The sequence below is a fragment of the Hyposmocoma kahamanoa genome, unplaced genomic scaffold, assembly GCF_003589595.1.
Source record: "Hyposmocoma kahamanoa isolate Upper Pololo Valley unplaced genomic scaffold, ASM358959v1 100021, whole genome shotgun sequence".
Taxonomy (NCBI): Eukaryota; Metazoa; Arthropoda; class Insecta; order Lepidoptera; family Cosmopterigidae; genus Hyposmocoma; species Hyposmocoma kahamanoa.
This window is the reverse complement of record NW_020653200.1, coordinates 17,414,177-17,440,949: the sequence shown is the minus strand read 5'-3', so window position 1 is coordinate 17,440,949 and position 26,773 is coordinate 17,414,177. Positions and strand designations below refer to the sequence as shown.

General features: G+C 33.4%; 1 protein-coding gene across 1 annotated transcript in view; it reads left to right on the top strand.

Annotated features, from left to right (window-relative positions):
- Positions 1-26,773, top strand: part of LOC113235825 (glucose transporter type 1) — a gene marked incomplete at its 3' end in the record, with an annotated part of 131,549 nt that overhangs the window by 93,805 nt on the left and 10,971 nt on the right. Inside the window, exons 3-7 of the mRNA XM_026471772.1 lie at positions 10,916-11,014; positions 13,535-13,631; positions 17,863-17,877; positions 19,606-19,771; positions 22,884-23,021. Coding sequence (XP_026327557.1) covers positions 10,927-11,014; positions 13,535-13,631; positions 17,863-17,877; positions 19,606-19,771; positions 22,884-23,021 — 504 coding nt within the window. The remainder of the gene's footprint in view (positions 1-10,915; positions 11,015-13,534; positions 13,632-17,862; positions 17,878-19,605; positions 19,772-22,883; positions 23,022-26,773) is intronic.

Sequence of the window (26,773 nt, the reverse complement as noted above, 5' to 3'; positions counted from 1 at the left end):
GTAAAAAAATTATATGGAACGATGTGTACAAATTACTTAAATTACTTCTTTGTATTGAAGAAGAAAAATTTAAATCTTCAATATCTTCGAAACTACTAATTTTCGGACAGGGTATAACTTGACTTAATTTGCTTCAAATTAGGTTTACTTTCACCCCTTAAAAGGAATGTATCGAGTTACCAATCACCCTGTATAGCCCGAATACATCTCTTTTGAGCTTTAAACATGCGTTCAATATGCGGTGCATTTCCCCAAAAAATTATTCCATATCTAAGGTTGGTTGCACAGACCACATAAATACTAATAGACTGGTTAATGGGCGGGGTCCGCGTTACCTGGCTTATCACCAGACTGTCATGTATATGAGTGTCAACAGCGCGTCAGTCGTCGTTCAAATGTGACACTTGATTATTTTGTGGAAAAAATAGAAATATGCCGAATTGTGCCATTATATCATGTCGCGTAAGAAGCCAAAGCTTAAAAAATACTCCGGGTGTAATTTCATTTCATCGGTAAGTACTAAAACTCTGTATTTTCTAATATTTTGCACAATACAATATTATAATTTCGAAACAAAACTATTTTCTTGCAACTTAGTAACAATATACATTAGTTGCTAGCCATCGCCGCCGTCAAAAGAACAATTCGAATGACGCTCAATGAATTGCTTGCACTAGTGTCATATTACACTTGGTAATGGGTCCGCGTGTTGTAATCAAATTATCGATATGTAGAAACTCTGTATTTAGACACCCGGTTTTGGTTTAGTTCAACATTTTTATTATTATAGCGGTGGGTACCAATGGATAAACATAAATTTTTACACAGGTATTTAAAAGCTAACAATTTTGATTACTGAAATGTTTGGTCCCAACACTCGCAAAAGATTTTTTAATTTTCAATTTAAAAAAAGGAAATATAGATAGAAGAGGCACAGCGTCGATAATTTTACAATGCACGTAAGTTCGTGGAGTATCAAATGAAGACTTTATAAGAGTGGAGATTTTCTTTCCCTTATCTACATGATTCTTATCTCCCTACTTGGTTATTATACGTCACTTTCGTTCGCTTGAGTTCTTAGTTTTCACTAGTTCACTTCACTTTGTTATCACAGGCACATTACTTTTACATTATTTACATTTGCAGTTTTTGTATTGATTTTTTAGTTTCCCGCCGGATACTTTTTAAAGGAGAAATGGGCTGAAGCAACAGTCATCAAAAGCTACCTAAAAGGGGTATCTACTAAATGTAGCACCATTTGCTATAGGCATTTCGTGACATCACATTAAATTATATACATATGAATAACAACCGAAAAATTCATTAAGAAATAGATTATTTGGTTAATCAGGTAATATATGACATGAAACTCAAGAGTTGCATTCACAGTCTATAATTTGTGAATGCGACTCTGAGTTCTAAATGTGAAAACATTTCTGAAGCATTGCCAGTTACGTTTCGTCAAGTTTTCATGAAACAAATGATTCTCTTGAAAGAAGAGAATCATTTGTTTCATTTTGTTGAATCATTTGTACTTATTTAAGTATCTTCATTTTCTTCACAAGCTCGACGACGCTATAGGCGTAGTCATCTTCAGTCAGTTCAGAAAGAGGTAAATATTGAACAAATATATCATATTTCAGGGAGAATCTTTTTCGTTTATGTCCATAGGATTCTTAGCTTTTATGTGCCTAGTAATAATAAAACCTTATTAGATCCAAATAAGTTTCAATTTTTTTTACCAAATTTTTTTTATTATTGTCTATTTTCGTTTGATAATTTATAACCATAATATAATTGAAAAAACGAATATACGCGATTTAAATCCGGAAAAATAGTTTCATTTCCTAAATTTATAACCAATCAAAATTATGTTATCTTAGTACTAATGTAAGATTACGTTTTCAAATGTGTGCGTGTGGCGCACCGGTTTTGATACAAATGTTGCTTAATGCCATTTCCATTATTTTCTTTCTTCCCTGGTTGGCTGCTACATAACCATTGTAGGCGGTCACTAAAGCGTTTAAATTTTCTATTTTCGATAGCCTAAACAATGCATAAGAAAACTTTAGTATCTTACCACATACATATTCTAGGTGTGTTTGCCATTTTAGATTAAATCTATATATAAACCTAAGAACTTTAAAGTCATTGTTTCACCGACCTCCTTGCTTTCGTAGACCACTCTAGTTTGCATAGGTTTATTGTATCTTTGTTTAAAGTTCATAACTTTAGTTTTGTCAAGATTTATAACTAGATCTTTATATTTCAGCCAAGTTCAAACGTGTATTTATATTTGTTCCATTGTCATAAATTACCGTACAATCATCCTCAAATAATATCATAGGGTCGTTAATCGATTTAGGAATGTCATTTATGTATATTAAGAATCTCAATGGTCCCAATACGCTACCTTGAGGTACGCGGTGACTCACTATTCTCTGTGATGATGCATAACACTTCTCAATTTTCGATACGGGACATACTTTATTAATGTGTGTTGACTGAAGTCTATTTTTAAAGTAGGTTTTTATTAGTGGCTGGGCATTGCCTCTTACAACGTATACCCACAATTTGTGCAAAAGCATGTTATAATTTACATAATCAAATGCCTTAGTTAGACTCATGTACAATGATGAAACGGGCTGACCTCTGGCCATACTAGAATATACTTTATCAAGAAATTCGTAGATAGCCAAATTTATAGAATTATTCTTACGGAAGCCTTTCTGTTGGTCTATCACTATATTATTTTGTTTAGATATGAATATAGGTTATTAAATATTACTCTTTCGAAAATCTTGGACAGTACTGGAATTAAAGCAACTGGCCTATAATTCCCTAATTGGTCCTTATCGCCTTTTTTGTAGAAAGGTTTTATTATTGTTGTTTTTAACTCTCTTGGAAATATTCCTCGCTTAATGCATTGATTTATAACATAGTTTAAGGGAGGGTAAATAATATCACATACATACTTTAACACTTTTGTGAATATTTCATCTTCACCAGTACTAGAAGTATTTTTTTAGATTTCTAATGATTTGACATATTTCAAAGTGATCAGTGGGTTTCATAAAAAAAGATTTGGGGGAATTAAAATTGTAAGTGTTTTTAAACACTGTTCTATAAGGTTTAAGTGCCTTTATCTGGTCAATGAAATTATCATTAAATTTTAGAGCTATGCGTCTTGGATCTGTGACGCACATACCGTTTACAATGATTTTACATACAGTTACCTTTGGATTTATTTGCTTGTTATTATTTATGATATCCCATGTTGCCTCTGATTTGTTCGTCGATGTAATGATTGTTTTGCTACTTTTGAGTTAATTATTATTTTAATTAAATGATTAATTAAATTAATTATATGGCTGAATTTTTTAGAATATAATTTAAATATTTGTTTGTCAGAGCAACTTTTTGTTAATCTATCGTTAACGCTAACTACATTTTTTAATACCCCTAGAGAGCCATTTTGGCCGCACTTCTGTCTTAAATTTCTCTTTGACTATTGGAAAATATACATCATAAAGTAATTTGAACAAATCACAGAACCTAGAGAAAGCCTCTTGTCCGTCCTGAGTATCGTAATCTTCTACAAAAGGTAGCTGAATTACATATTTTAAAAATTTTTCAAGATACTCTTGACAATAGTTTCGTTTCATGCAGAACCAATAATTATATGTGCAGGTTTGCTTAACTGGGTATGTTATGAGTTGTGCTTTATGGTCCAAAAAGCTAATTCACAAAGTTCAGTTTTTCCACGGCGTATATTATGATTACATTATCTAAACATGTTCTACTTCTGGATATTGTGGGCTCTTTAACTGATAATTTAAGATTATAGCTCTCGATCAGCTGGATCAACGAGGTATGTTTGGTAGTAGGTAGTAGGTTTAGAACATCATCAAAATGGTTCAAAAATGACTGAAGATTTCTTGTAACATCTTTACATTTCGGTACTCTGTATACACACAGAATTACTATTTTATGGTCAATCAATTCTATCGCGCAGAATTCAAAAACATTAGATATATTTAACTTTATAATATTTGTGATAACTTCAAATTTCTGAACCACTATCTGTTACGTGTGTAGGACGCAACAATAATAAAACTTGGTATTCTTAATAAACAGATATCATCAGGTAGCATGTTATGTTCTGTACAGCATAATGTCTATACGTTTACCTATGTCATCCAAACAAACCATCAATAAATCAGCTTTATTAATTAAGCCATCTATGTTCTGATGTAAGATTTTAATAGATTTATACACGAAAAAACTGATCATTAACAATGTTACTACTCTGTTTGTACTGTTTCTGGGATGTTTTTTCATATTCCACTTGTGGCTCCGAATTAACAAAGATAGTACTGTCGGTTTGAGTGCAGACGTCATTAACTGTAACAGTTCAGATTTTGCGAGCATGTGTTGCTTATACCTTCTATGATTTGATATTCTAAATATTTCTCTAAATACTTTGCGACATAAATAAGTAGCATAATATTTACGTTTAGGCACATATCTGGCAAAATTCATATCAATAAAAACGACAAAGAATTTTCAAAATTACTACAAATACATCTTAGTTCCTGATTCAGTTTTGTTTCATTCAAATGTTTGTTATAAGGGGTCTCATAAGGGGGTGCATTTCTATTTTTAATTGAATTGAGCCATGACGTGAACAAATACTTCACATCAAATGGGCTTGTATCGTTCTTGAAACCAATTACAATTACATAATCTTCATTTGTTAACGTATTTATTTCCGATTTACAAGACGAAATCACGATTACAACGTTGATTCCAGGTTTGCAGAAACAGAAAACATTGTATTTAGTTCCCAATAGCTTTTGCAGTATAATAATATGTTGAGTTCCAGTGCCTTGCTCACCCGCCAATATTATCACCCTATTCTTTTGTTGCTCGACCGGTCTTTCTTCATTGTTTATTGTGTTTGGTTTATCATTTTCATAATTATGATTAACAATTTCATTATTACTTATTTCCTCCATTGTCTGTTGCTCGATGTCTTAGGAGTAATTTAACTTAGTAGTACGCAGGCTTTTACGTTTCTTTCGCGCCGATGAATGATTTTTTACGGTAGATGTACATATCTTTTTCATGTGCTTAATTTGATTCTCTTGTTTAGAATATGTTTTATTTTTGATTAAAATTTTCTGACAGTAGGTTCTCTATTTCCTGTTCAGCAGATGCTAAGTCTGACTGCAATTTAAGTATAATATCTTTCATTTCATATGTGTTGTTATTGTACAATTCTGGGCAACTTCGTTGTAATATGCAATAATCATTTTTCTGTTCCTGCGATTCCCCCATGATTCATCACTTGATAAGATGCTAAACGTATTCTCAATTGGTATATTAACATGTACTTTCTCTCTGACGGTTACGAAGTTTTGCGGTGTTGAGGACTGAGGAGACTTAAAAGGAGAAGGGGGTATATCGGGCTTAGGCGGTGGTGTATGAAAATGGTCATCTTCCTTTTGACCGTGCAAAAAGCACGAGTTGCATTTCCAATTTGCTTTACTTTCCGCGCTCATTAAACAAAATAGCTTGGACGCGTTAGTACCATTGGCCTATAGTACAATCAATATGATATTGACCCTTACAGACTACGAAGCATAAACATATCATGTATATTTCTTTTATAACATATTTGCTCGTAAAGTGGCTGAAATCACACCAATTTCAATATCGTAATGTATTTCATTACGCACTTGTGCGTTATTGTAATGTAAAACGCACGAGTTTTTTTTTTAAATAAAGTAACATGCACGGTTTTTTAAGATGCTCCGTCTAAAAATGAACGATACTTATTTAAATCTTTGCAAAGAGTTTTTATGTTAGAAAAGTGAATTATGAATAAAATTAACTTTGGGAGATAAAATATAGTAAATAAACATTTAATTCTTTCATTTAATTAATTTTGACAATAAGTTACAACCATTTATCTGTAACAAAAACACAAAAATATTAATTTACTTTATTAGTAATACTGGCTATTTTTATACCTTTACCTAAAAAAAAAAGTTGATGCGCGCGCATGGCTAATTTGTGAACAAGTAAAAATTATTTCGCGCGCTTTTTCTTTTCGCTGTATTGTTTTTATTTGAAAATGTCGTCAAGTAGTGATGAATTTATTAATTTGACACCGCCACAAAAAACTCTTCTTAAACGCAGCAAAAAAGGCTACTCTAAGCCTCTTACCTGAAAAATCGACCGATAGATACTTACAAGCGTATCAAAATTTCATCATATGGAACAAGCAAAGATGCAAATTCATTTTCAGAAAATGTGTTTTTAGCCTTTCATTTCATGGAACTTTCTCAAAAATATAAGTCAAGCTCATTGTGGTGCTACTATTCAATGCTAAAAAGCACTATGAAAACAAACCATGGCATTGATATCAAGTCATACTCCAACTTGATAGCATTTTTAAAAAGACGCTCAGATGGCCATGTAAGTAAAAAGTCACAAGAATTTTCGGATGACAATATCAAGAAGTTCCTAAAAGAAGCTCCGGATATTTGGCAACAAAGGTCAGTTAAAACTAAATTATTGTTATTAATTTCTTTCACTTTCGTATTTCTTTACAATATAGGTGTTTATACGTTCTTTTTATCTCTTTTCAGGTTGTATTAATATTCGGTATAAATGGTCCATGTAGACGTCAAGAGTTGGCAAACATAACAACTAATGATGTCGAGAACCATGGGCGGGTTCTCCTTGTCCAGGTCAAAAACACAAAAAATAAAATTCCAAGGTCGTTCACAATACAGGGGCCTTTTTACGACGTAGTGAAGAAATACGAAGCGCTTCGTTCGACAAGAGCTAATTCCAACAGATTTTTTCAAAATTACCAAAATTGAAAATGCACTAACCAACCCATTGGCATTAATAAATTGGGAACAATGCCGAAAGAAATTGCCACTTTCTTAAATTTGCCTCAAGCACATGAATACACAGGGCACAGTTTTAGAAGGTCCTCGGCTACATTGCTCGCCGATTCAGGTGCGGACTTATTGACACTAAAACGCCACGGAGGATGGCGGTCAAGCAATGTAGCCGAAGGATAAATAGAAGACTCGATAAAAAATAAAGAAGAAATTAGCTCTCGCATTACAAGGTACATAAATTTGGAGTCAAGTGTTGACTTTCAACCATCTAAGAGCACACACGCGTACATTCCACCATCGTCGCCGCAGCCGCAACCGCCTCCGCCGCCGCCACCGACTGCAGAACTCTGTGGTCTCGTTTCTCCTACTTTCACTCAAGAGAGTGAGAGAGAGACTGGGGAGATTGTAAGTAATAATAATAACTTGACAACATTAAAAATGCCAACTGGCAACGTAACAATCACTTTTAAAAATTGTTCAAACTATAACTGCTTTAACAAGTAATTAAAGATTTATTCGTTTAAGAAAGTCAGAGTCTTATTTATTTCCTCGCAAATATGTTATAAAACGTCGTATGACATACGTGCGCTTTGAAAATTACAGCCGAGGCGATATTGCTAGCCCGATAATTTTCAACTTACCGCACTTATATCATAATGTACTATTACATTTTGTGCACAACGTTTACATTTTATACAGATTTTTCTTAATCAAAACTGTACTCGAAAATCTAATTATACTTCCAGTCAATAAGTCCAGTTTATTATTTATTTTTAAGGTGATTTTTTTTGCAAATCTACGTCAAAAAAATAAACAAAAAACAGATTCCTTATTTAGGAAATGAAACTATTTTTCCGGATTTAAATCGCGTATATTTGTTTTTTCAAACAAACCGACGTTTCGCGCCCTTTACAGGTCTCATGGTCACGGTTGACTGAGATGGTATAGTCGTCAACCAGATGTCTAATATTAATGCAAACCACCCTATGTTTTCACTATAGTTACAAAAGTTATTAATTAAATACCTCAGTTTTAATTTTACAAAGAAAATATTCCAATTTACGCTACATTACGTTTTACAAATTATTTTATTGAATGAATTTTTATTGAGTTCAATTAGTTTTTAATTAATAATAGAAATTAGAATAAATTGAAACATATTAATTAGTACCGTAGTCTTATGTCTGTTTGGGATTTTTCATCAGAGGAAATACTGGATCCCAAACTGGTGGTACGGAGAAACCATCTTCCCTGTTGAAATTAGGATGTTTTTTAATTTGGCCAATGGTCTCTCGCAGCATCCTGGGTAGATAACGGACTTCTTTTGGACCTGGGGTTTGTCAAACTTGGTTAAAGGTTTACCCATGACATGCCCGCAAACTGCAGACTTGTTTACGCAACGGTGTTTGATATCAGCTATATGTTCTTTATCCAATATACTAAGGAACAAGAGAATTGTGGTACTTTAGCTTTCTTAAATGTTTTAATAAAAGAAATCCTAATAACACCTAAGACCATACTGTATTTCGAAAGAAAACACTTACAACGGCAACGACGCTGCTTGAAGTGGTGAATTTAACCGTGTGTATGAAGCGCCCTAAGTTTAGATTTTATTTATCACGTTTAAACAGGGTCCAATTTACCATTTTAAACGTTTAGTACTTATGTGACGGGTAAATATTTTTTTAAATCGTTAAAATAAACAATGATTCACTTAATTAACCTTTGCAAATATATACTATTTCATTTAATATTAGCTGTTATAATGATTTTGTCACAAAATTACACTGATTTTAAGTCTTTTTAAAGTGATACAGTCTTAACACTTTGATATATTATTTTGAGTTATTTACTATATAAAAAGGTTTACAAACGTACATAATATTTACGTACACAATATTGTTTTTAACCGATTGTCGAAGATAATCAATTTTAATAATTTTAAGCAAATAGAATGTAATCCGGATTGCTTGCTTCACGGTGCCCTCTGGCGGAAAAAAATTACGTAACTATTATTCCAAGACACATATTTTTATAAAAACTACTTTTATATTTTGTGTATTATCATTATACAATCATTTATCAATTTTATTGCTTTGTACACTGAAGTACTACACTATTTACTCCGTTGTATTAGTAAATTAATAGTGGCTGTTTTGTATATCGTAGAAATTTGTGTCGATTGAAAAAATTATAATATTTTTTTATCTGATGTAGCTTTAATATTGCTATAATATTTATTATATCCCACAATACCAAACACAGGCACAGGTGACAAAAAATTAAAAATAATAATATTAATATATTATCATATTTTAATATTAAAACGTTATTTTTTGTAAAATAATGAAAATCGAATGAACGCTAAATTTTCGAGTTCCTGTGAAGCTATCATTCGATTTTTTACATGCTCCGTTCATTGCTTTAAAGCACCTTTTTTCATTATCCTTTGGATGCCATTTTTATTGCAGTGAAGCCTCCTTTTTGAAGTTTTTTATGAACACTACGTCCATTGCGATGAAGCCACTTTTAACAAACTGTTTTATAAATCTTTCTAAAGGAAGATTATATTATTAAGCAGTATAAATACTGTTTTACCTTTCAGCGATTCTCAATATGTACGAATATTTACCGCTTGATGTGTGTACACAAATCTGTGGCAAAGTCTGGATATTTTGGAAAGAGCCATTAAATCAACGATATCGCCACTAATGATATTATTAACGAAAACACCGTAAATCACAAACTATCACTGGAACAATTATTTCCCACATTTATTTATTTTTATTATAATTTTCAATAAAAAACTTGTTTATTTACTGCCATTATTGTTTTTAATAAAAAGCAATACGTTTTAGACTACTAATTACTGTAGAATATCACACTCGCACTATTAGTTTGTTGTCTTATAGCAATAAAGCAATCTTCCCTTTTCAATTGCACCAGTACAACGCTAATTACTTACATCATATCAGTCGCAATCAAATAAAAATGAAATTGAGTATAAACATATCTTATGAATAAGCAAATTTAAAGCTATACGAAAGTTGATCGTGTTTTCTCTGCAGTGAGAGACAATTGCTCACTGGACTGTATTTTACCACGGCAAGTATTGAATTAGAACTTAAACCCAAGTGCGTTTGGCCCATACGTTATACAGAGTGTAATCGTTAAGTATGTCCAGGCGAGACATCAAAAACCTTTAAACTGATATCGAAAGTACGTTACCTAATGAGTAAATTGACATTAATAACTTTTTAAGAATAAAACTAGAAATATACAACATTTTTATTTTAATCGCTCCTATTTTCCCATCTCCATATGACATTCGCAGTTTTAGTGTTCCTATTTTAAGAGGTAACAATAAGTTTATAGATAATGAAACTACTTTAAATAAACTAATAAAACTATCATTTAATTAAATAAAAACAAAGTAATGTTTATTTTAAAAAAGTATAAAATTTTGTATTCAAAGCAGTTTTTCGAAGTAGAGAAACCACAGGCTCTACGAATGTCATATTAAATGTATGGGAGAGATTAACATTTTGGATATCTGTAGTTTTGTTTTTAAAGTTCTTGATGTCGTTTTACTTTAGGTAACTTACAGACATCAGCATATCAAGCTATACATTGACGGATCTTGTTCCATTGCACTGGCGATGATATTTGAACAAAGGTGTATAGCCTGCTGTGCTGAAAGTACAATCGACAGCACATAAGGTTTTTGATATCTCTTATACCTATATACGGAATAATCACCTGGGCACACTTAACGATTACACCCGGTATTCATACATATTTGAAAAGCAGGCAGACGTTTCGTTTGATAAAAGTTAAAATGTTGTTGATGTACTTTGGTGTATTATATTATGCCACAATTAACCCAATCTTAAAGCAACCCTGTGGGTGTGTTGTGCAGCTCTTCACCATTGATATACAATATATGTAAAATTTCGTTGTTTTATTGAAGAGTTGACGTAAAATATTGTCCTCAGTGGGAGCGCTCATGAGACAGTCTTGCCATCGTCTGCTCGAGCACCAGCAGGGAGGCGTGGACGAGCCTCCCCTCTATTCACCCATTGATCAAATTTCAGGTAACTACATTGTCTACGCATAAACCATCACTGAGAACAAACCATCAATGTTTTTATTTCACACACATCAAATTATGTTAGAGCTCATCGATGGTAACAACATTTGATGGCATTAAGTACTTATTTTCATGCTATCAATAGAAGACAAAATAAATAAAATATTTAAAATTCCACTACATATTCGAGGCGAGAGACGAACTACTTTGCCAGTCTTTACTAAAGAAGCTCTGTATTGCTCCAGGCAGCTACCTACCCACGTTGGCTTCTAAGGAATGAACGACTGACAGTTAAAAATGGTGCAAATTCTATAACGTGGAACCTAGAACGGTTCACTACAACTTGTAGTAATAACGTTTGCTATTTTGAATACGCAGCCACATTGTATTCATCACCGGCAAATATTCTAAGAAATTGAAAGAAATAGATATACCTAAAGGAAACGTTACCAAAAAGCAATATTTAAGAGATCTTTGTCAGAATTTTATAATAAACTTGAAATTTTCAATTAAACTCACATTTGCTGTTTAGTTTGTATGGAAGTTTGAATGAGTCTTTTATTGAATTTGCAAATGTTACATATTATGGTCGCAGTTATTGAAGAGCAGAATCTTCACAAAACTGTTAAAGATTTCAACACCGTATATTATATTAGTGACTGTTTCAGTTATTAACTATGTGGAAGAATTTTTTAGTCGTTAATTAAAAAACTATAGATATTTTTATCTGAAAATGTCGGTTACCGCACTTTTTAACTCGAATTAGTCTGGACTAGGTTGCTTTTGTAAATATTGTGTTCAACTTTGGTGTTAATATTGTCGGAAAATTGCGTAGAAATATAGATAAATCAGTCTGTTACATGGTTTTCCATATTTAGTATCAAGTAAAGTGCTATACAAATTGTTTTAAATTTAAACGGGCTTGGATCTAGTCACAGACATATATCTAAATAGACGCCGCAAGTGTACCTACTTTGCGTGCCAAATTTAAGCTACAAACGCTTAGTTGCCGCTGCTACGCTCAGAACGCGCCCGGCCGTTTTCGTAGTTAGCTACGAAAATCATGACATCAGTCGAAAACGCGAAAAATGCCTAAAATTGTGTCATTAGCAACTACAAAAATACCACATTTGCGAGAAGATAATTAAACAGGGACGTTTCCTTCCACAGTTATGTCATTTTGTAATCAGAATATACATAATTTATTTTAAAATCAATTATTTTCATTTTGAATGTATTTCGAGAAAACAAATATGCAATGGAGTGTATACTGCGTGATTCGTAGTAAAGGCGGCTTTTACTTGGTGCGGTACACTGGTGGTCCTTCTGTACGCCATGAATATCGAACGAGCAATACTTTCGTATAATGCATTCAGTTTTGTGGTACGGCCGCTTCGTCATATTTTGGTCAAATTTTACGATTAGTGATGTTCACTTTATGCAACACAGTTCTCGATTCTGATAACAAAGAGATGATAATTCTTGAGATAGTTCAGTTGTAAAAATATTCTGTAGGATTGGTTTTTGTTTTGTTTTCCGGAGCAACTTTCTTTTTCAAAACACGTATTAATAAAGGACTTAACTGTCTTACTCTGGTATTATTTTACTATATAAATATTTCACGGTTTCTTATAAAACCATTATTCTAAATACATGCTGCGTCCGCATCTTCGATTTAGTCAATCGCTTTAGTGTCGAAGAGGTTTTCCATAACTAAATAGCGCTTGTGACGTCATCGGTAGTACAAAAAATGTGGAGCTTGGTTTTCATACACATTGCAGTAGTTGCGATGTCTGTTTAGATATATGTCTGTGGTTCTAGTTCTAATTATTATTTATTTACTACCGCCAAATTCGTAGATTACAAATTTTGTTTGAGTGTTGTATATCTGATACCCAATCTTTGTCCTTGATATTGAAATGTACGATATACTTCATTTGTATTTATGTATTTGATGTTACAGAACTATAAATATCTATCTCTGTACATTACAGTATTGAATATATAATAAATCCCGTTATTGAATATAATAACTATTTCTTGTATTCGTTGAGTGTGCTTTAGGGAAGTTACCAACTTGTTTATTTGATCTTACCAGCCCTTTTAGCGGTGATCGCTAACATCTCCAAATTGTTAGGAACCGCGTGTCGTGGCCATTGAAGCTAATTGGCAATACGGGAGATATTTCGATTCGATTCATGCCACGTTGGGCTCGGCTACTCACATAAAAACAAATGAGAGAATTGCCACGCAATGTAAAAATACCCAAATGACAATACGCAGTAGTTGTCCCGCACACAAGCAATCACACCCTCTACAGTAACGCTTCCGCTCAATCAAGCGTTACTGTCCCGCTTTTTTTAAAATTATAAATTATTTATAAATGCCGCGATGACACACGCGGTTCGAGCGGTTGAGGGAGGCGGACACTCGCGGCAGTTAAGCGGCTAGCGACGACCGCGGCCAGGCAGGTTATCGGTCGCGCGGTCGACCACCATGAATGTAAAACCGAGTTTTGACGCAGTGGTACCTGAGCATGTGGCCAGGGAGGGCGGCGGCAAGCTGACACGATATGCGACGACGGAAGAGGACGAAGCGACACTCAGGGAGCTTTTACTTAGGTACGTGCGACACCCTAGCGACTGTCGATTAGCTTTCCGCCTGTATTCTGGCTTTGTTGCATCATTGACGAGTCTGTGTGTCGATGTGTCTTTCTACATTTTCACCTTTGGCTTGGCATCCAAATATCTTGTATTGCAGATATAAGATGCAGCCGGGCGCCGGCGATTTCGCACAATTAGCATCAATGGCCACTTACTCGTTCGACACAACATGTCGAATTGCTTCCACTGGCACCTTGAAGTCGACACTTTTCACATATCTCTAGTGGGATGAAAAAGAGGAGGCTATTGCATGTGTGTGACTGTCAAGTGTTTACAATTGTAGTTGTGCATTTAGTTAAGGATTAATACAGTACGCTAGAGCATTTTCAGTAATATATTAAGGTTGTCTTATTGAAACCACAATCAGAATTTTAAGATTTGACCAATCAAGTACAGTTGCGATGTACATTACATAAATCGAGTCATTCATTAATATTGTTACGTTAATCGTTCAGTTCCTCCACATGATAATCATATCATAATGTGTCGTTAAATGCTTGCGTAGTATTTATAGTATAATTAGAACTCAGTCCGAGGCATTTTATTAAGTAAAATGCGGACTATTGTATTACGCGGAATATTACATTGGAAATGAACTAAAAGTGTCCATATGTCGTGTCGACGAGCTAATTACTATGTGCTATGACACGTCTAGTGGGTAGTTCATGGCGCAAAATTCATATAAAGTTTTATCTGTACTTATTCAGATCTCAAATATTTTATAACTACCTGGCGTATCTCAACGTATCAACGTATATTATAAATATTTTATAATATACGTTGAACCGCTAACTCATCGAAATGAGTTAGCGGTTCAACGCAATGCGTATCACATGAGTGGTGAAGAGTTCCATTTCCAATAAAATCTAATTAAAGAGCTGACTTTTGTTGAATAGGGTCTAGTTGTATTCTGAGTAGTGCCTTCGGTGTACCCAGTAGGTATGTAATTTGTGTAATTTCCCGTCATAAGTCGTAGATTCACTGAAAAAATTAATTATAAATTTTGCTTTTGAACTTTAATTGTATTTTGTTGACACTATCAAACGTTTCTATTCCGTGCTTGACGAAGGCCACCAGTAAGCTGTCGCTTCGGAAAACGTGATGTATCTCGACAAATGAGAATCAATCAAAGTGTCCGTAAATAAATAACTAGTAAACACGGCCACTGATAGTGTAGTTTAAATCACGATATTATATAAATGACTATATTGGCCTGACGCGTTAGTTGATCACGTCAATTGTTATTGATTACAGTTTACCATAATTAGTGGAGCATGATGAGCAAGTAATTAATATACTTGGGTTCTGAATATTTCACATACAAGAATGTATATAGAAACCGCCGAAACTCATAATTTGAAAATGCTCACATGTTTGACGTGACAAGCGACGTGGAGAAAAATGTTCGGTGTAGCACAATAATACCGACGAATTCATGACGACAGATACCTAGTTAAAAACACAATAATTGGCACTGAAATTATACATGCGTATACATATCTATATACCCACAAATACAAAAGGCAACTTAACACTTTCGCGCAAGCTACGTACTATGCCGCCACAAACTACTATATTATCACGTCTTTTAATTTCTTTTATTTCATCGAAAACAACGCTATTTGGCTATACAAAATCTTAATAGTGAAGCCATTGCTCTAGAACATAAGAAAATATTCAATCTCTAGCAACACGCAGTATCGAAATTTCACTGGATAAGTAAGCATTACTCACACATATCCATCAATGATCGCTGGCATACACGCGCATGGTCGGCGGGCGGTTTATAGACGACAACGTTTATTGACGTCAGTATCATTATTTGCGACATTCATTTAATAGTCTGTAGACGAAACGTTTGAAAACGTTTGCATAAATGTATGAGAAAAATATCTGCCACAGCTCGTCAATCGATCAAAGCACGATACTCGCGCGAATGTGTTAATAAAAGTACATATAAACAACTAAGAACAGTTCTAAAGCAAGTAAAATATAATAAATGCACTTTTAAATCTCCCTCCATTTGCTTAAAAAAACGAAGTTCATAATCGAGAAGGATTCATAATAACATAGAGTCTGCAAAATATTATTCCTTACTATCAGTATATTATTATGTGGAATCGGATTTAATATATGCGATGTGAGTAAACTCACGTCTTACAATATGTTTCTAAGTACGCTAAATATACAAACGTAACGATTGCTGATTTTCAGCTTCATTATATTCAGGAGAATGGTTAATAATTACGTACATAATATTATGTTCATCAAATGTATGCAAGACGTATGCCAGACATATAACGTATCAAATTAGTAAATTCAAATTCATTCTACAGAATATGTACATAGAGTAAGAAAATTAACCCCGAGGATAGCATCCCACTATCCCGAGAACTATTTAAATTATAATTCAAAGCATCTTTATTTATGAAATACGCTACGCTAAGCAAATTACACTAAACTTCATATTTATTAATTAAAAATTATTTCTAAGACAGAAGGCAGAAAGTAGGTACTCTATGGATTGCCGTTTGTCAATAGACATATCTTCACATTTATCATTTACAATATTTATTTTAGAATATCAGACGTACTCGTAGATGAAATGATCACTCTCATAGGTTTTTGTCACGTATCAAAATCTTTTCGTTGTTACAACATTTTGTATAAAGTTTTTGTTTCACGACAGTTTTAAACCTTTTTAATATCAACAAGTAACTTAATGTAGAAGCATTTATATTGTTCGTAAATGAATTTGTAACTTTGTAGGGAAACAATTATCTGGACTAGCCAACTCATTTTTGTTCTCAATGTTTATATTATTTCTGTTATTAATTTTCATGAAAAGAGCCTAAGCATTTATCACTCGCGGTACAACAGTGGTTACATGCGAACGTTAATAACGATGACAATAGATCTTAAATGCTTATTTAGAATTTAGTTATTCGTTATTTGAACTTTTAGAATTTCACTATTGATTACGTAGTGAATATGCATATTACTTATTCTCCACCAGAACATCAATAACTAAACCCATATTTTTTGCATTTGTTAGGTAATTGCTCCAAAACGTATGAAAGAAAACCGTGCGATGTAAATAATATATCGCCTATTACCCTACCATGATCCGAACAAAGAAATAAACGATAAATTTTACTTTTTCCATTTGTTTTCCTATGAAATCACACCCGACATCAACATATTGTTTCAGCTGCACAAACCGCCTTTCACTGCTATTTGATGTAACAGTTGAATTCAATTTACCTCAAACTGGTCAGATATGCAGTGAGCAATTTAGTAATAGGATTAATTCATCTACCATCATTCTGGATGTGAGAGGTCTGACTAGCTTTTGCATGCATTCAGAGTTCGATTAAGTGTCTTCGCCTTATTGGCTTACATTGGAAATTTGAATTGTTTGTAGGTCTGTGGTACTCAGTAGTCAATTAGTAACTGTATAAATTTCTTGTGAATCTATAGCGTGTTAGCAAATTATTCATTGCATAAAACACCTAATTTTACGAGCTTTTTAATAGTTTAAATTCTTTCTTTTCATTAATTACAAATTTTCTTAATATTTTAACATATAAGATATTCTCGAAAATACTACTATTACACACCATCACTTGTATAGTATACATACTCGAAAATATTTTGTCTTTTTGAAAATAGTTTTCCTATGTAAGTATACATTTATGAACTTGAAAACTGACTCATGTGGCAAATGTACTGTGAAGTAGAAATATACCCTGAGTGAATGAAATTCTAGAACTTAAAAGAAGAATTCACAGTAGAATCTTTTGACCAGAGACAATGTTCAAACACAAACTTTTAATAGTCAAAATGAAAATTATAGGTTAATGTTTATTTGTAAGTCAATGGGTTAATGTAACAGTTTTAGAATGTCATTGCTCGCAAAGAGAACCCATTATCACAATCATTGTACCATCGTAACCATCACCCTAAAAGGTACATTGCCTTTAGGGAGCCATGCCTGCAACTAAATTAATACCTTATTACAACTTTGAAACCAATCTGATCTTCGAAAACAACATTGAATCAAAGTGGAAACGCGCTGGATATACTCCATTGAAGCCTCCGAATACTTCCACAGGACTTCGACTCCTTGGAGTTTATGCAGCCCGATTCTACTTTTATCTAAAGTTATGTTATTTTCACTTCTTTCTAGCCGGCCCGCCAAACTGTAAGTCATTCGGGTAATGCAGGCTCTATCATGTCGCTAGCAATCATTGCTTTTGTCTTTCTAAAACTTGCTTCGCATTCTCTTCAGCCCTTAATCGCTTGAAGAATATGTAGAATATCTACATACTATAATACAAGAAAACAGAAGCGGTCTATGCCACGGGAAGTACATGCAAATTACACACTTTTCACAAAGATCGTTTGAACTAAAATCGTGTTATTATATCCCTGAATAATTGAGAAAGTCCCTGAATAATAGAGAAATAAGAATTTGTACTAAAAACGTATTAAATCGAACAACAAGTACTGTGTACAGACCGGCTCTGCATTCAAAGAAAAGTGTTACTGGTAAGCCGCAATGATCTTAAAAGCAGAAGGAACACACATTGACCGAACCTCAAAGTAACACAATAATATTAGATCGCGTGGAAGCAAGTGCATAGTTAATTAAACAACTAACTTGCCGGGTGTAAATATATGCCTCTGCGGGATTTAACTACATCAATGTGTTTGGTTTTCTATACTATCTAATACCACTCTGCTAATAAGTCCGTTACTGCTTTCACTTGGTGGGGAATTAGTCTGAATCTCGAGCGTCTTGACGATTCGAATATGGATGGATACTATCTATGCTAAATTAGATCTTTTGAGCATACCAAACTATAAAATGAAACAATTGTGCCCGGTATAAAAATCGTTTTTTCATACAATCGTAATCAGATTTGATAATTAAGCACAAACAACTGTCGGCTAAAATGTCTACAATGTTTTTTTTCTACTTCAGTCCATTGAACTCACACTCACTGCCGAAAACGTTACTTCTCTAAGACGATTGAAAAATTTGGTATTTTTTCGTTAATTCACATTGATTCTCCACCAAATGTTGTTTAGCTTGGGCCAAGAACATTTTAGAAAACAATAATAAAATGCAATATAAAACCAAGAATGGACTTGACATTGTAAACTCATATTCCATATTTTATTTCAACTTTTGTAATTTATATTATATGATGTTAAGAGAAAATTTTATTCGAAATACAATGATATAAAATATATATTTAATTTGTAACGATTTTTAATAAGCAGCTTACATCAAATCTACAATTATGATTTCCAGATATATTCTAATAATTCATTGTCCTTTATGCATTGGCCGTCGGATATTTTAAGAATAATGTTGAAATTGATATTTAGAATCATTTTCAGTTGACAACTTAGTCGTATTAGTTCTTCTAATAATCTAATTTACTGAGAATATTGCGGAAAATATCAAGGTTCTATATAGGCCCACATTTGTTAAGTCGGTTTATTTTGCAGTCCTGTAGGGCTAGCACGATAAGGCGCGACTTGCGCAAGAGCGACATAAAGTGCGAGATCTCTATGCTAGAATAATAGTATCTCGCGCTTTATGTCGCTCTCGCGCTAGTCGCGCCCTGTTGTGCTAGTCCTATTGTTGTCTAACATGTTCTCGAGCTTTGTTCAAAATGCTACATAAGCGACGTGGTGCAATTGTAACTGTAGGACAATTGTGTTTATTCAAAATTACGAAGGTAACTAATCAAGTTTTAATAACTATTCTCCTTAGCGGTTATTGTATATTGAATAATTTTGTTCCCTAACCGCTACAAAAGTGTGGAAAACGTGATAATTTATCTGTGATTTTGAACACAGAGGTTCATAGTTACAATTGTCCCGATCGACTATAATGAAGATTGCAAATGTCCACCAGCCTTCAGAGACAGGTGAGCGTGATGAGCATGAATCTGTCAGCGAAGCTGGATGACCTGCAGCGCGGAGACCGCCAGCTGGAGACCACAGTCGCCCTCTGCGAGATTCGGACGCAGCTCCAGGAGCTCACCAAGAGCGTAGAGTCATGCCAGAGTGAAGTCTCAGAGGTCAGCCCTTATATTTACATTCGCTATCATCTCAATTGTCACGGCGCATCCAGAGTCCAACAAAATGTAGCTTATCGAGGTGACAAGACTTAATGAACAATACATCACTATACCTGACTTTTACCACATGAGTAAAAGCCAAAAATATGTACGATATGTTCTCCATCTGATCAATTGCATGTGCATTCAATGTATTCAATATATGTCTATTTGGTTGTCCTAAATAAATAAAATTGATCATTCTATACGAACGTGATAACTTTTTCCTTGTGATGAGCGTTTACCGAACATGACTGACTGCCGCAAATGATTTATTTGTATGGTACATATAGTAGTATAAAGTAAATGCGTAATCTAAATTAAATGTTTCTTTATTTAGACACGCGTATAATCTTATTTTCAAATCATGCCGTTGTAGTGTTATTGACCCTGCTGTGGTATTGCAAATATATTGGATATGCCAAAAACGTCGACGCAGGGAATTTGTGTGCTATGTTGTCTGTAATCATAATAACTATAATATATTTGTGAATTTTCTTTCACAAAAAAATATTTAAAACAATGGAAGTAAAATATTAATGTACAATTAATTCATTTCATGATTCACAGAATTTGCATTACTTATATTATAAATTATAATATAAACAAATTTATAACAAGTTATTTTATTATTTATTCATTATTATTTTATATTATATTAAGTTTAAGTTAGTAATAATATAAGAAAACGTATTTAAAATATATATACATATGTTTATATGCTATTTATTTTATATGTTGTGTAACATTGTATAGGTAGACATGCAGCGATGTTGACTCGGTCCACGTGGTACAAATGCATTAATTCCTAAAAGTAAAATAAGCTTTTATTGTTTGTCAAATTAAACGACATGTTGAGTAATTTAAAATATAATTCTTAATACACACTCTGAAAGTAAAAGCGATAATTAATAATAATTACGCACACACTCGCAACCCCGCCCTAGGGAAACCCCTGAATCGTGGGTGCCATAAACGTACTCATTAACAACCACAAATAATTCCAAACTTACGAGAGACATAAATGTAGGTCATACAAATATCGATCGATCCCGGGACCTCTGCGTGGCAGACTAGCATGGCAACCGTTCGGCCACCGAGGCAATGCATTTATTAACATGTATTGCTATTGCTATTCACTGGCTTGATTAATAAAGCAGGCCTCCTAAGCAAAACTGACAAAGAAATAAATTGTTTAGGTGAACCTCAACCGCCCGACGAATTAATCCTCATTTAGTTTCTGTGTTAGTTCAACTGGTATTGCGCGATGCAGGCCTTTCATATGCAAACAGGACACATTTGACGCTTTAACCCGGAATAATACTCGTCAGTAGACACGGGTTTAGATACGTTAGTATTGAAATTGTGTGGCCAGAACAAGTAACAATTGACACTCCGATTGTATCAGTTAGAGAGAATCAATCGAACTTGTGTTCGTACGGAATGATATTCATATCGTTCTCTAGAGCACGAAGTGCATTGATTGATGAAATAGCTAATGTTATTGCTTGACCAACAATCAATTATTTACACTGAAGTATATATACGAAATATCAGTAACCTACTGTTAATAAAAAATGTTGTAAAAAAGGTATGTATATAAATTATCTTTTTAAGTTTTTAAAAGCAGCAGACAAAAAATCTAAAAGGTCATCTTTTTGAATTTAATAATTGATCCTTGTTCTCTGAGACATTCATCGGTCGATATTTTAATCCGGTCTGAGCTACGCAAAAAATATATATGTTGAGCCTTAAAACTAACACAAATGTGCATTAAAAATAAAATGTAGATACTTACTTTTAAAACTAAATATATATTTATTATATTTGTATACTAATATTATGTTAATTATAATATAATTTAATTTTAATAGAAACGAAAGCAAATTGGCTACCGCAACACGCTCGCTTCTCTCGCTCGGCTTTTTCATATACTAACCTGAAAGGGTTGTAACCCTAACTAGCCGTGAACAGGTTCACGGCAATGAAATGGGAAACTTCCGGTCCACAAAATTTATTAAAGAAGTAAAGTTTTAAGAAAGGCTGTAACAATATAAACGTAAATGTAAAAAAACAGGTATAACAGTATAAAACACTCCCTACACTTTATTATTAAGGCACTTACCCCTAAATGGGCCGAGAAACTGAATTACAGAAATAGATACATGAAGGGTGTAGACTTATAAATTATTACACATGATTAGCTTATTAACAGTTCTGACTGTTGTGGCGGTTGAGCTGGGAGTGACCGTGGTACGAAAACAAAATGAGAAAGTGAAGGAACATGGAACAATTCAAATTTAAAATTTAAATACAAGTAAAATAAAAAAAAAAGATAAGATACAAGAGGAGAGAAGCTATACAAAGAGGTGAGATGACGGTGTAAGGAGGTCACACCGTCACAAACCTAACCTTACCTAACCACCTGAATGGAGAGCACAAGCAAGTAACCAAGATTTATTAGGAGATCAATATCAAAAGATATACTGGTTATAAAAGTCAATCGTTAAAAGAAAAGACCTAAAACAGGAATCGAGGAACAAATATTATTTTTGAATACCAAGTATTAATTTAATATGATTAAACATAATGATAGTGTTACCTTGAATCATGAATGAATCATTTATAATTTATTTTTAAATCAACTAATATAGATGGAACAATTAACATATATGACAAACATAAAAAAAATATCGTTTATTTAAAAAAGTGCACATTTACAATAGATCAATTGTTTCTTTCAAGATCAAATAATATTATCCCATAAAAAACTAAGCAAAACAGCAACGGCACTGCGTCAAATCCGAGACTAATTAAAAAGTAATACAAGGCAATAATCCCTACAATAGTATTAACAAATAGGATAAATGAATATACCAGACCAATATTATCTAACCTTATACACATAAAAGAAGATGAGCAGATCATGTGTTGGGTCAGCAGTTTAAATATTCTCGACACATGTACTCACACGTGCAGTGCGATTAGAACACATTAATAACATCTCAGTTTGATCCGGTTTCGGAGCCAACTGCTACAAGATAGCGGAGAGTGACTTGCGTGAATGTTTCAGGTGAAACGCGACATGGTGGCGATCAAGCAAGAGCTGGACACGGTGCAGCAAGTGAAAGAGGAGATCGAGGAACTGCGGGAGTATGTCGACCGGCTGGAGGAGCACTCACAACGGAGGAAGTTACGACTACTTGAACAGGTAATGTACAAATAATTTATTTACATCAACATAAGGTATATGCAAACTTTTCGAGAACAGTTTTTTATGATATTAGACATGACTACAGAAACTACTGCAACTTTTAATTAATGTAGAAATTAGTCGAAAACTTTTAGGAGAATTAAAAATTTCACAAAAAATTTTATGTTTGTTATGTGATAAAGGCGCTTTTGACACATGGTACGAGTTTTGCTCATATTTGAATCAAGATGTGTATAACTATTATGTTTATTTCGTAAACTGAGACCGAACCAAACCTTGGTTCTCCTTACAGGAGCATGAAGTAAGGGTGCCCGTGGCATTATTAACGCGTCGGTGCATATTGTTAAATTTTAGTGCATTTACCGAATCCGTAATTAAATCAGCCAGCAGAGATAACAAATTAAATATTTTGAAACTATATTATTTCCGCCAAACATTTTCAAAATTTAAAAAATATTTTCAGTCAATTTCGCCAAAAATTCGCAGGGCCTTTAAAAAACTCAATAAGTGTACTAAGTTCAATTGTTAAGCACTCTATCGACTTTAGCGATTCTCGGAAGATCGAATTCCAATTTCGCAAAAGGGTAAAATGCTGTATTGAAAGTGCTGTTAGAATTCTCTGCGTGGAACGCGAAACAATAGGTAGTATTCAAAAACAACGAGTTATTGTTTACCACTGGCGGTTTTCATTCTTTGCAAGTTGAATTGTAGGCACTTAAATTTATTAAAAATGAATAGAAAGCTTTTAAATATTAATTCGGTATATGAGCGAGTATGCAACTTCAAATGCATTATTACATGCATTGAGATAAATACGTCTGTATAATCACTTAAAACTTCGCTCTGATTGACTGCTTTATGTAACTTGTAAACTTTAGCACAATATGAATTCTTTGTACTAAATTTCATCACAAGTATCATGTCATATCTTTTGAATGTATCGACAAATCAAAATTCCGAAAGTGTATCACCATTCCACATGTACAGATCTCCTCGCGATACTGTGTGCATTTGCCTTTGAATGCAAATATTCACACTGCATTATAAGATATAGGCATCGTAATACACTCATTTCACCGGATTGTTCATATGTAATAAAAGTCGACTTCAGTAAAATACAAGTACGTACTGTAATTTGGCTTCATATCTAGATAATAGTTTTTTGTTGTTTCCCGTTTTAATGTCTCAAGTAGTTATTTCTTATTAATAGTGTTCTATTCCGAAAAAAATTCAAACTTATGCAAGCTACGTGACATTTCCATTTTTTATTTTTTTAGCTGTAACTTTACATATAACGCTTTCTCAACTACAAACCGCTTTTCAAGTCCTATGACACAGCCGATCTGTCATATGGTAGAGCACCAGCGGCACAGCGACGACCGCCAAAATCAAGGTTGCCGATATACCATTCTGTCGAGTGACCAAGAGCTAGCGGTACATTTCACTAAATGTAATTTATTAATAAATTTTTGCCATAGTATTTGTATGTTGTTACCTATTAAAATTTCGTTTTAATTTACCAACTATATGTTTTTAAATATGATACATATTGGACATATATTTAATAGTACAGTAAAGTTAATTATATAAATTTATTTGTAAAGATTTGAATCGCGCCAGAGGGTCTACTGGGCATTTAATTGTGCACCTACTACTCCTTCTCGATTTTTTAATATTTCAAACTGCATTCGTTTGACCTATATAGGATGTTATCGAATAACGGAGTAATTGTATATAAATTTTAATCAGTTCTTGAGGCAGTAAACCAGGTAATAACAAATTGGAAGTTGTATACAACAGTATGAAATTGCTTACCGTGCGGCGACGATGTTTCATAAATTATAATACGTAGATCTTCAATCAAAAAATTTTTCAAATAAATAACTGAATAATATCATTCAGATACAGAATATCGAAAATGTAAAACTAACTGTCAATATGAAACCATTGTAGACTTGTTTAATCCATGACAGCCCAGGTTAAGTGAGTGTTTCACACTAAATCTATGGTGTTTCATCATTGACTTACAAATAAATGGACGACGGGTCTAATACAAAACCACGAAAAGAATGTCCCAAGTCAACCTATTTAAACGTAGTGACATGTAAAGGAATATGAAAAAGCTAAAACGTTGAATTTAAATTGTAATGTCATCGCAGTACTGTCTAATTTTGCTTGCTTCGCTGTCAGTCGAACAAACGAAGGCTAAAGCGTGAATGACGCTCTGTATACGATTTTAACGCCCTATAAGTTCGGACACTTTTTAGCGCGGACCCGACGTCCATATAATTGTAAGTCAATGTGTTTCATGTAAAATTTTTCAGTCCCTCAAAATAAATTTATTTCAAATATATTCATCGTTTGAGTGATTTTGATGTGACGACGTATATTTTGTGAAATGTTGTTATCGCAAAATATACGTATAATGGGACTTAGCAAAATCAATAGTTTATTATAAGGCATATTTAAAATGGAAACTAAATGTATTTAAAAAATTATTAAGTTCATATTGCTATTTGATATTGTGGAATCAAAAACCGTTACCTCGCTCGTCTCTTTTGAGGTCTTTGGCAACTATTTGACAGAGACAGAGGTGGAACGTGACAATTGATGTTGTGTTTGATGTTGTAAAACCAAAATCCGTTACCTCTCTCGTCTCTACGGAGGTCTCTAGCAACCATTTGCTGGAGGTAGAGATTGGGCGGGACATTGTAGTTAGTTGATGTTGTGAATTCGAAACCCGTTACTTCCCTCATTTTTTCAAAGGTCTTTGGTAACCATTATCAGAGACAAAGGGTAGAACGGAATATTTTTGTTGTGATTGATGTCGTGAAACCAAAACGTAACCTCACTCGTCTCCTCGGAGGACTCTGGCAACCATTTGCCGGAGTTAGAGATTGGGCGTGACAATAGATGTTGTAAAGTGTATTAATTTTGCTACTTTCGCTCAAACGAAGACCAAAAAATGTTTGCGTGATATGCTTTGTTTTGGAAGTTTTCGTGGGGATATCTGTACATATTTGTTATAAATTTGAACAATAGTAATGAGAATTGAAAGACATTTAATTCTTGTGTAAACTAATATACGTAAATTAAAAGGGCGTTTCTACATCTGCTCGGTGTACCACAGATGGTCATCGCGGGCTACTATTATCATAATAATGATAAACCACGTAACAAATAAGTTTCAGCAGTAGTAAGCAGTATTTATTGATTTGATCTCTTCTACAAATCAAACTGATATCTAAATTCTCCGATAATCTTTGAAACGTGCTTAGGAATAGAGATCACAATCTAATCAGTAGATAATGTAAACAAAGCACTGGAAACTATTGCTAACCTATGTCATAGTAGATACATAGACGATCGACTCTTACCAGTAATAAATTGTGTTTAGATAGTTTACCCTTGAACAATTTCGTACATAATCGACGCTGCGAGAAAACTACAGTAATCCTTTTTCATTTTTATATTAAGCAATCAACTTATACTCATTTCTGTACCATCGAATTGGACTAATTTGCATGTTGAAGTTATACATATGTCTTTCTGAATGTAATTTAGATCCCGGAAATTGTGTCTTATTCGAAGAAAGTATGCCTAAAACTACCAAACGATTACACAAACGATATCATTTGAAGTTCAATTGAATTGATGAGGCTAAATTAAGTCGTGTCCAAACAACAAAAGTTACTTAGTCGACGAAAAACAGACATACCGCCAGAACAAAATAAAAAGAGATATTTAAA